Raw genomic sequence first — 12453 nt, 5'->3', positions numbered from 1 at the left:
GGGGTTGTAGGCCACATTGACAGCCAGCCCAGAAGGGTTATATCAGTGTTGTGTCACAGTCATCCTCTCTGACCCCTTTGATTTATTCTGATTCAAACAGGTCAGGAAGTAACAAGTCCGACAGACAGAGGAAACACGTTGGATAATGTTCAACTTAATTGAATCAACATGTGGAGACCATGATGTGATTTAGGCATAACATGTGACCCATAGCAGCTAATGAAGGTCGTTCACGGTGTTGTTTCACTATGAGATATGGCTCTTGTTTAAGCTGAATGTAATAAATGAATAGCAAAGTCAAAGAGGTGTCTGGGCTGTGTACCCAAAATGTATTGAAGCATCAGTCTTCTTCAGACATCGTCTCAGTTCCAAGCCTGTATCACGGCCCAAAGTCATTAAAAAAGTCTCCCTGACTTAATCCTCAATAAAGTGACAAAACGTATTTTATTCCAAAGAGAGAGGCCGAAGAAGGTGAGAGAGAGAGAGAGAGAGACAGAGACAGAGAGAGAGAGACACAGATAGAGAGAGAGACAGAGAGAGAGAGAGAGACAGAGCGAGAGAGAGAGAGACAGAGCGAGAGAGAGAGAGACAGAGAGAGAGAGAGACAGAGACACAGAGAGAGAGAGAGAGAGAGAGAGAGAGAGAGAGAGAGAGAGAGAGAGAGAGAGAGACAGAGAGATAGAGATAGAGAGAGACAGAGAGAGAGACAGAGAGAGAGAGAGACAGAGACACAGAGAGAGAGAGAGAGAGAGAGAGAGAGAGAGAGAGAGAGAGAGAGAGAGAGACAGAGAGATAGAGATAGAGAGAGAGAGAGAGAGAGAGAGACAGAGAGAGAGAGAGACAGAGACACAGAGAGAGAGAGAGAGAGAGAGAGAGAGAGAGAGAGAGAGAGAGAGAGAGAGAGAGAGAGAGACAGAGAGATAGAGATAGAGAGAGAGAGAGACAGAGAGAGAGAGGGAAATTAGTTTTATGAACTGCAACATCCTGCCAGGACTTTTATTGGGCGCTTAAGCATGTGTGACCTGCCCCGTAGCAACAGATCCGCCTGTTAAATAATAGCTGTGACCTTGTAGGTGGGTGTGTTGACCCCTCCCAGTCCCCCTCCCATCACTACCTAACCTCTAAACACAGCTAGACCTCAATGCACACACACACACACACACACACACACACACACACACACACACACACACACACACACACACACACACACACACACACACACACACACACACACACACACACACACACACACACACACACACACACACACACACACACACACACACACACACCCAAGGACATTAGACCAATAAGGCATCTGGTTATTAATGTATCTGTCCTTTGTCCGTGGAGGTCAAAGGTTGACCATGTTAAAGTGTGTGTGTGTGTGTGTGTGTGTGTGTGTGTGTGTGTGTGTGTGTGTGTGTGTGTGTGTGTGTGTGTGTGTGACAATACCAAGCCAAACCATTAATTTAAATGGAGAATGTAAACACATGTGGTGGTCCTGGGTAGGTTTATGGAGACTGGCCTAACCCAAAGTCTCAATGTGTTGAATGACTGATATCGTCCCTGATTGATACCATCCTGATTGATACCATCTGATTGATACCATCCTGATTGATACCATCTGATTGATAACATCCCTGATTGATACCATCTCTGATTGATACCATCTGATTGATACCATCTCTGATTGATACCATCTCTGATTGATACCATCACTGATCGATACCATCTGATTGATACCATCTCTGATTGATACCATCTGATTGATACCATCTCTGATTGATATCATCTCTGATTGATACCATCACTGATCGATACCATCTGATTGATACCATCTCTGATTGATACCATCACTGATCGATACCATCTGATTGATAACATCTCTGATTGATACCATCTGATTGATACCATCCCTGATTGATACCATCCCTGATTGATACCATCTCTGATTGATATTATCCCTGATTGATACCATCTCTGATTGACACCATCTCTGATTGATACCATCTCTGATTGATACCATCTGATTGATACCATCCCTGATTGATACCATCTGATTGATACCATCTCTGATTGACACCATCTCTGATTGATACCATCTCTGATTGATACCATCTCTGATTGATACCATCTCTGATTGACACCATCTCTGATTGACACCATCTCTGATTGATACCATCTCTGATTGATACCATCTCTGATTGATACCATCTCTGATTGATACCATCTCTGATTGACACCATCCCTGATTGATACCATCTGATTGATACCATCTCTGATTGACACCATCTCTGATTGATACCATCTCTGATTGATACCATCTCTGATTGATACCATCTCTGATTGACACCATCCCTGATTGATACCATCTGATTGATACCATCTCTGATTGATACCATCTCTGATTGATACCATCTCTGATTGATACCATCTCTGATTGATACCATCTCTGATTGATACCATCTCTGATTGATACCATCTCTGATTGATACCATCTCTGATTGATACCATCTCTGATTGATACCATCTGATTGATACCATCTCTGATTGATACCATCTCTGATTGATACCATCTCTGACTGATACCATCTCTGATTGATACCATCTCTGATTGATACCATCTCTGATTGATACCATCTCTGATTGATACCATCTCTGATTGATACCATCTGATTGATACCATCTCTGATTGATACCATCTGATTGATACCATCTCTGATTGATACCATCTCTGATTGATACCATCTCTGATTGATACCATCTCTGATTGATACCATCCTGATTGATACCATCTGATTGACACCATCTCTGATTGATACCATCTCTGATTGACACCATCTCTGATTGATACCATCTCTGATTGACACCATCTCTGATTGACACCATCTCTGATTGATACCATCTCTGATTGATACCATCTCTGATTGATACCATCTCTGATTGATACCATCTCTGATTGATACCATCTCTGATTGATACCATCTCTGATTGATACCATCTGATTGACACCATCTCTGATTGATACCATCTCTGATTGATACCATCTCTGATTGATACCATCTGATTGATACCATCCCTGATTGATACCATCCCTGATTGATACCATCTCTGATTGATACCATCTCTGATTGACACCATCTCTGATTGATACCATCTCTGATTGACACCATCTCTGATTGATACCATCTCTGATTGACACCATCTCTGATTGATACCATCTCTGATTGATACCATCTCTGATTGATACCATCTGATTGATACCATCCCTGATTGATACCATCCCTGATTGATACCATCTCTGATTGATACCATCTCTGATTGATACCATCTCTGATTGATACCATCTCTGATTGATACCATCTGATTGATACCATCCCTGATTGATACCATCCCTGATTGATACCATCCCTGATTGATACCATCTCTGATTGACACCATCTCTGATTGATACCATCTCTGATTGATACCATCTCTGATTGACACCATCTCTGATTGATACCATCTCTGATTGACACCATTCTTGAGCAAGGCACTTAACCCTAATTCTCTCTCAGGCCACCGTACTACTATGGCTGACCCTTTAAAACAACACATTTCACTGCACCTACAGTATCTGGTATATGTGACAATACAACAAATAGATTTTCAATTGCCATGTTGTCATGTGTTGTACAGAGAGGGGTGGGGGACCGGGAGAGGAGACAGAGCTGTGTGTGTGTATGTGTGTGTGCGTGCGTGCGTGCATTGCGTGCGTGCGTGCGTGCGTGCGTGCGTGCGTGCGTGTGTGTGTGTGTGTGTGTGTGTGTGTGTGTGTGAGTGAGTTACTACTGGTCTGTACATACCCCTGAGAATGTAATTCTGGTAGTTCTGGTCTGCTTCAGCCCCGACCTTGATTAGACATGTCAGTCCTTCAGACACCACAAACTCATGGACCAGGTCCTTGTCATCCTGAGGGGCAGAGAGGCGAGCAGTTTACTCTCACACATCATTCAGACGACTAGAGATTGGTCCTGTGCTATGAGTAGCAGTAATTCTATGGATAAGTCCTAAATAGCACCCTCTTCACTATTTTAGCGCAATAGTAGTGCACTATATAGGGAATAGGGCAGCATTTGGGACACAGTCTATGTATGACTGAGCATAATGGGACAAGGATTAGGAAGTTATATGAGAGTGTTTTTTTGACGCCACAAATCAATAAAGACCTTGAAAGACATTTAAGAGCCCTCGTAGGTTTTATGTTTTTATCTACAGTATAATAATGACCTTTAAACTTTGCCAAGTATGGGCATTATTTATTATTGTTTGCATTAACATTCATTTACTACACACTGTATGGAAATACAAGCATTACATTTCATTAAAGAGATTTATGGTATCCTTGACAACACATATTTCCATGACAGCAAGTAAGACTAAGTATGTTGTGCGTTACTTTCACCAGGGACAAATTACCCATCATGCTCCAAGCACCTCATTTCCTGTTCTCATGGCAACCCTGTATTTTGTAGCTGTCTTAAACATCGGTTGCTAAGTGCCTGTTGTCGGCTAACAGAAAGAGCTCATCCAATTAGTGACAGAGAGGTGCTAAGAGCATTGCTGTCCTGGTTTAATGAATGGTTAGACATGAATGAACCACTCCGGGGGTGAGTGAGTGAGCACTCTTCACATTGCTGATTTGGTATGACTGACACAGACCACAACACCTTCCATCTTAGATCCTGGCTAAAGTGATGTGGAAACTCTGGGTTCACACCAAACAAATTCATTACATCAGGGTTGTTGAGTCATAGCTGTGAAATAGTAGCCGTGGGATCCCGAGTGGCACAGCGGTCTAAGACACTGCATCTCAGTGCTAGAGGCATCACTAGAACACACTGGTTCCATTCCAGGCTGTTTCACAGAGGTCTAAGACTCTGCATCTCAGTGCTAGAGGCATCACTAGAACACTGGTTCCATTCCAGGCTGTTTCACAGCGGTCTAAGACACTGCATCTCAGTGCTAGAGGCATCACTATAGACATCCTGGTTCCATTCCAGGCTGTATCACATCGGTCTAAGACACTGCATCTCAGTGCTAGAGGCATCACTATAGACACCCTGGTTCCATTCCAGGCTGTTTCACAGAGGTCTAAGACACTGCATCTCAGTGCTAGAGGCATCACTATGGACACCCTGGTTCCATTCCAGGCTGTATCACAGCAGTCTAAGGCACTGCATCTCAGTGCTAGAGGCATCACTATAGACACCCTGGTTCCATTCCAGGCTGTATCACAGCAGTCTAAGGCACTGCATCTCAGTGCTAGAGGCATCACTAGGACACCCTGGTTCCATTCCAGGCTGTTTCACAGCGGTCTAAGACACTGCATCTCAGTGCTAGAGGCATCACTAGGACACCCTGGTTCCATTCCAGGCTGTTTCACAGAGGTCTAAGACTCTGCATCTCAGTGCTAGAGGCATCACTAGAACACTGGTTCCATTCCAGGCTGTTTCACAGCGGTCTAAGACACTGCATCTCAGTGCTAGAGGCATCACTATAGACATCCTGGTTCCATTCCAGGCTGTATCACATCGGTCTAAGACACTGCATCTCAGTGCTAGAGGCATCACTATAGACACCCTGGTTCCATTCCAGGCTGTTTCACAGAGGTCTAAGACACTGCATCTCAGTGCTAGAGGCATCACTATGGACACCCTGGTTCCATTCCAGGCTGTATCACAGCAGTCTAAGGCACTGCATCTCAGTGCTAGAGGCATCACTATGGACACCCTGGTTCCATTCCAGGCTGTATCACAGCAGTCTAAGGCACTGCATCTCAGTGCTAGAGGCATCACTAGGACACCCTGGTTCCATTCCAGGCTGTTTCACAGCGGTCTAAGACACTGCATCTCAGTGCTAGAGGCATCACTAGAACACACTGGTTCCATTCCAGGCTGTTTCACAGCGGTCTAAGACACTGCATCTCAGTGCTAGAGGCATCACTAGAACACACTGGTTCCATTCCAGGCTGTTTCACAGCGGTCTAAGACACTGCATCTCAGTGCTAGAGGCATCACTAGGACACCCTGGTTCCATTCCAGGCTGTTTCACAGAGGTCTAAGACACTGCATCTCAGTGCTAGAGGCATCACTAGGACACCCTGGTTCCATTCCAGGCTGTATCACAGAGGTCTAAGACTCTGCATCTCATTGCTAGAGGCATCACTATAGACACCCTGGTTCCATTCCAGGCTGTTTCACAGAGGTCTAAGACTCTGCATCTCATTGCTAGAGGCATCACTAGGACACCCTGGTTCCATTCCAGGCTGTTTCACAGAGGTCTAAGACACTGCATCTCAGTGCTAGAGGCATCACTATAGACACCCTGGTTCCATTCCAGGCTGTATCACAGCGGTCTAAGACACTGCATCTCAGTGCTAGAGGCATCACTATAGACACCCTGGTTCCATTCCAGGCTGTATCACAACTGGCTGTAATTGGGAGTCCCATAGGGCGGTGCACAATTGGCCCAGCGTTGTCTGTGGTAGGCCGTCATTGTAAATAAGAATTTGTTCTTAACTCACTTGCCTAGTTAAATAAAGGTTCATAAAAAATACATACATATAGGGAAGTGTTTCCCGAACTCTGTCTCCTGGGGCCACCTCCTGGGAGCACATTTAGTCCCCCCCCTACACAGCTGATTGAAGTAATCCAAGCTTGATGATGAGTTGGTTAGTGTTAGGGCACAACCCTACACTTGCACCCAGGGGGGCCTCGGAACCTATGTGTGAAACCCTGCTGTCAGGTATGACAGGAGAGATGGTTACTATAGGCTACGTACACACTGGAATCAGGACACCAGACATCAACATACCTTCTGAACAGAATATTACAATAGGAAGGAACTTGTTTTGACCTTGTGTATTGGGCCCAGTGGATACTGGGAAGGAAAATAGTCCTCAGGAGTGAAATTCAAATTCAGTGTAGACAATGTGTCTAGGGAACTATGGCTGGAGAACCCCTTTACTAGATCAGGAGTGCCTTATTACACACAAAAGGCATGGGGCCCTGTTGAATAACCTTCAACTCTGTGGCTATAACCCTACTATAACACAATTAGCTCTAATCTAATTGATCCAATTGGATGAATGTATTTCTGAACAACAGGTTCCCAGCTTGCTTCAGTCCTAAATGGCACCCTATTCCCTATGTAGTGCACTACTTTTGACTAGAGTCCTATGAGGCCCTGGTCAAAAGTAGTGCACTATAAAGGGAACAGGGTGCTACCCACTGGGAGAGCAATTTATACTGAACCATCTGATCTGAGCTCAGTGCTATTTCTTTATACTGAACCATCTGATCTGAGCTCAGTGATATTTCTTTATACTGAACCAACTGATCTGAGCTCAGTGCTATTTCTTTATACTGAACCATCTGATCTGAGCTCTGTGATATTTCTTTATACTGAACCATCTGATCTGAGCTCAGTGCTATTTCTTTATACTGAACCAACTGATCTGAGCTCAGTGCTATTTCTTTATACTGAACCATCTGATCTGAGCTCAGTGATATTTCTTTATACTGAACCAACTGATCTGAGCTCAGTGCTATTTCTTTATACTGAACCAACTGATCTGAGCTCAGTGCTATTTCTTTATACTGAACCAACTGATCTGAGCTCAGTGCTATTTCTTTATACTGAACCATCTGATCTGAGCTCAGTGCTATTTCTTTATACTGAACCAACTGATCTGAGCTCAGTGCTATTTCTTTATACTGAACCATCTGATCTGAGCTCAGTGCTATTTCTTTATACTGAACCAACTGATCTGAGCTCAGTGCTATTTCTTTCACTTTGACGTCCTGATCTATTCCACACAATGTTTCATTGGCAGCCTGTCCAGTTTTGTAATATCAAAAGGTCTTGGGAGAGCTACATGAAAAGGCATGTTTAGTGGACTGTTTGTCCAAGTCTTTTTGACTTAATACTAGACAAATATCTTACAATATTGAAGAGGACAACTAAGACCACTGTAGCAGTGCTTCGATACTGGGACATGGAATATAATGAAAAACACAGTATTATCATAACCCTGAAATACATAGTGAATGACCCTGTCATATTTGTATATTTCTGCTGAGATTGTCTCCTATATTTCAGCATGTTACAGTAGTATTTTATTTGCAGAGCCTCATGTCCGCTTGCCAAATCCTGCACTTTATGTTCTTCTCCTAGACGACAAACCCGCCTGGGGCTCTCACACCTGTCGACGGCTCAGTCATAAAGTACAGGAGGGAGGTTTTCATCAGGCTTCGGAGTGGGCTATGCAACGCTAGGCTAGGAGCTAGTGCTCAGGTGGGGAGTGAGGGGGAGAGGTGTGTGTGTGTGTGTGTGTGTGTGTGTGTGTGTGTGTGTGTGTGTGTGTGTGTGTGTGTGTGTGTGTGTGTGTGTGTGTGTGTGTGTGTGTGTGTGTGTGTGTGTGTGTGTGTGTGTGTGTGTGTGTATACTGTTGGGTGGTCAGTCTTAGAGCTCCCCTCCCTCATAGGAATACACACCAGTGTTTCCAGGACAGCTTCTACATGATGGAGAGCCCAGTCATTTGGCAAAACCACTGTGTATACAAGTGTGTACTCACACAGAGAGAGAAAGTTCCAGACACACACAGCTGGGCTGGAACTGAAATATTACACAGTCTGAGACCACAGAGCTGGAGACACTGTACATTCTGATAACATTTAGGTATAGACCTGCAGCAGACAACATTTAACAGGGTTTCTTCATCCAAACACATGGACGCACTATATTGATACAAGCTCTTTAGGGGAGAGGTTACTCAAGTGCAGTTACTTGTGTGTATGTGTGTGTGTGTGTATGTGTGTGTGTGTGTGGTAACATGCACTTCCTCCAAACCTGACCTAGTCATTCCAAGTGTGCACAGCCACAGTGAGACGTCCTGATCTATTCCTGTATTTCTCTGTCAACATCTGTAGCTCACGGTCTCCTGAAGTGATGTTTAACACTCCCCCTCTAGCCTCCACAGTGATTCCCTGCCAGGCCAGCCAGCCCCAGTGTGTGAAGCAGGGCTCTGGCCAAGCATGGACCTGAGCACAGCAGAGTACAGCATAGCTGCCACGGAGGCAGTCTACTCTCACTGCAGAGCTCTGTTCAGATAGCTAGGAAAATATTACTGTACAGTGTGTGTGTTTGTGTTAAGTATGTTTGTATGAGCACTTGCTGTACAAAGCATGTGTGTGTGTGTGTGTGTGTGTGTGTGTGTGTGTGTGTGTGTGTGTGTGTGTGTGTGTGTGTGTGTGTGTGTGTGTGTGTGTGTGTGTGTGTGTGTGTGTGTGTGTGTGTGTGTGTGTGCGTGTGTGTCCAACACACTCGTGCATATGTGCATACACGTGTGTGTGTGTGTGTGTCATATGGGCGAATGTGTGATAGTTAATGATAAACAAGAGCCATTAGTAGACTATCGTTGCAGTATTAATGAATCTGACATTCTCAGGCTGCTGCTAAGACAAAAGGGAGGGGAACATTACCTGAAAGATCTGCTTGAGGGAAAACAGGGCTCTCCTCAGCTCTCGTCCATTTGAGTTGTAGAGTTTCTCTAAAAGAAGAGAAAGAAGAGAAAGAAAGGATCAGTTTACAGTCACACACAGCTGTGGTACTTTTCCATGTCAATGACTCAAGGAAAAAGCTAACTAATCAAAGGCTTATTGTCCAAGCGATTGGCAAGATAACCCTGCATGTGTGAGTGAAACCCTGCGTCAGATTTCTACCTTGTCAGCTCAGGGATTCGATCTTGCAACCTTTCAGTTACTAGTCCAACGACCTAACCACTAGGCTACCTGCCGCCCCAGATATGAACTATAACCTTTAGTATATGAATTATAACCTTTAGTATATGAATTATAACCTTTAGTATATGAATTATAACCTTTAGTATATGAATTATAACCTTTAGTATATGAACTATAACCTTTAGTATATGAACTATAACCTTTAGTATATGAACTATAACCTTTAGTATATGAATTATAACCTTTAGTATATGAATTATAACCTTTAATATATGAATTATAACCTTTAGTATATGAATTATAACCTTTAGTATATGAATTATAACCTTTAGTATATGAACTATAACCTTTAGTATATGAACTATAACCTTTAGTATATGAACTATAACCTTTAATATATGAATTATAACCTTTAGTATATGAACTATAACCTTTAGTATATGAATTATAACCTTTAGTATATGAATTATAACCTTTAGTATATGAACTATAACCTTTAGTATATGAACTATAACCTTTAGTATATGAACTATAACCTTTAGTATATTGGGTAGTATATTGGGTCATATTGGGTCACATTTCATTAATGCTAACACACATCTTGTCCAGTAATAGTTTGGCTAGTTGCTCTGGGCTAGTTGCTCTGGGCTAGTTGCCCTGGGCTAGTTGCCCTGGGCTAGTTACCCTGGGCTAGTTGCTCTGGGCTAGTTGCTCTGGGCTAGTTGCTCTGGGCTAGTTGCTCTGGGCTAGTTGCTCTGGGCTAGTTGTTCTGTGCTAGTTGCTCTGGGCTAGTTGCTCTGGGCTAGTTGCTCTAGGCTAGTTGTTCTGTGCTAGTTGCTCTGGGCTAGTTGCTCTGGGCTAATTGCTCTGGGCTAGTTGCTCTGGGCTAGTTGCTCTGGGCTAGTTGCTCTGTGCTAGTTGCTCTGGGCTAGTTGCTCTGGGCTAGTTGTTCTGTGCCAGTGAGGAGAGAAGACTGTAGTTCAGAGAAGCACATCTGTGAAGAGTTAAAAAAACACTGGACTTTTCCTGCTGACAGAACTGACTCTATCTGTCTCCTATGTGCAAAGCCACTACTACCATATAGATGATATAATACTGTGACTGACTACTACACTGACTGACTTATGCACCATAGCCAGACCACACAGGTCAGTTTGCTAACACATAGATACAGTGAATGTGTAATGCTGTAGTGCAAAGGCTGAAGGGTTTCCAAAAGAACAGGATTCGTTGCTAGTTGGTATGGTTATGAGGCCTCTTGGTACATTGCATTAGTTCCAACAACTGAGATCTTTCAACATGGCATTGCATCTCAGGTGTTGTTTCTTGTCTCACCATTGGGTGGCAGTGTTGAGCAGTAGAGCGTGACTCCAGTCTACTATGACGCAGTGCTGCAGGTAAACCGTACTACTAACACACAAGGCTGCTGCAGCTTAGAGAGTCTCTACTCTGACTCAGCAAAATCTGTCACTGCTGCAGATAGCAACATACACCATACCCTACTGCAGTCTCTGCCTCTCCCCTTCAGCTCTCTCCTCTCCCTCTCTCTCTCTCTCTCTCTCTCTCTGTCTCTCTGTTTCATCTCTACCCCTCTCGCTCTCGCTCTCTCTCTCAGCCCCCATCTCACTCTCTCCCTCTTTCAGCTCTACCTCTCTCTCTCTCTCTCTTCCTACATTTCTGTCTGTGTGTCTGCCTTTCTTTCTGTGACAGTCCTCTTTATCTCTCTCCCAAACATTTCTCAATAGATTTTCTCTGTCCTTCTTTCTCTCTCTCTTTCTCTCTCTCTGCATTTGCCTTTCTTCTTCCTCACTCATGTTTTCCTCTGTCATGAACACAGATCCGTTTGGTCTCCAATGACCTCTGACCTCTCTGCTCCCTGTGTTCACACTCTCACTGTTACTTAGACCTCAATAATTATGCTTCCCTCCTTCTTCAAGCCAAAGAGAGAGGCCCAGGTGACCCCTGTGCACGATCACACACACACATGCACACACACACACCTTTCATCGTAGCAGGCAGGGGCCTCATCAGTAACACTTTGCCCTTGGGTGTCATTTATTCTGTCATGTTGCTCTACGGCCTAACAGAACTCATTTTTTCATATATTCTGTCATGTTGCTCTATGGCCTAACAGAACTCATTATTACATATATTCTGTCATGTTGCTCTACGGCCTAACAACAGACCTCATTATAACATATATTCTGTCATGTTGCTCTACGGCCTAACAACAGACCTCATTATAACATATATTCTGACATGTTGCTCTACGGCCTAACAGATCTCATTATAACATATATTCTGTCATGTTGCTCTACTGCCTAACAACAGAACTCATTATAACATATATTCTGTCATGTTGCTCTACGGCCTAACAACAGAACTCATTATTACATATATTCTGTCATGTTGCTCTACGGCCTAACAGAACTCATTATAACATATATTCTGTCATGTTGTTCTATGGCCTAACAACAGAACTCATTATAACTTATATTCTGTCATGTTGCTCTACTGCCTAACAACAGACCTCATTATAACATATATTCTGTCATGTTGATCTACGGCCTAACAACAGACCTCATTATAACATATATTCTGTCATATTGCTCTACGGCCTAACAACAGAACTCATTATAACATATATTCTGTCATGTTGCTC

At 43.5% G+C, this 12453-nt stretch overlaps 1 protein-coding gene across 6 annotated transcripts in view; it reads right to left on the bottom strand.

The window, feature by feature from the left end:
* Window positions 1-12453, bottom strand: part of fhod3b (formin homology 2 domain containing 3b) — a 254738-nt gene that overhangs the window by 88164 nt on the left and 154121 nt on the right. For all 6 annotated transcript variants that reach the window (XM_055924647.1, XM_055924642.1, XM_055924646.1 and 3 more), the window contains exons 4-5: window positions 9531-9598; window positions 3852-3957 (exon numbers count right to left, since the gene is read on the bottom strand). In XM_055924647.1, coding sequence (XP_055780622.1) covers window positions 3852-3957; window positions 9531-9598 — 174 coding nt within the window. The remainder of the gene's footprint in view (window positions 1-3851; window positions 3958-9530; window positions 9599-12453) is intronic.

The sequence above is a fragment of the Salvelinus fontinalis genome, chromosome 6 (assembly GCF_029448725.1).
Source record: "Salvelinus fontinalis isolate EN_2023a chromosome 6, ASM2944872v1, whole genome shotgun sequence".
In the NCBI taxonomy this organism is placed as follows: domain Eukaryota; kingdom Metazoa; phylum Chordata; class Actinopteri; order Salmoniformes; family Salmonidae; genus Salvelinus; species Salvelinus fontinalis.
This window is presented reverse-complemented; position numbering and strand designations above follow the sequence as displayed.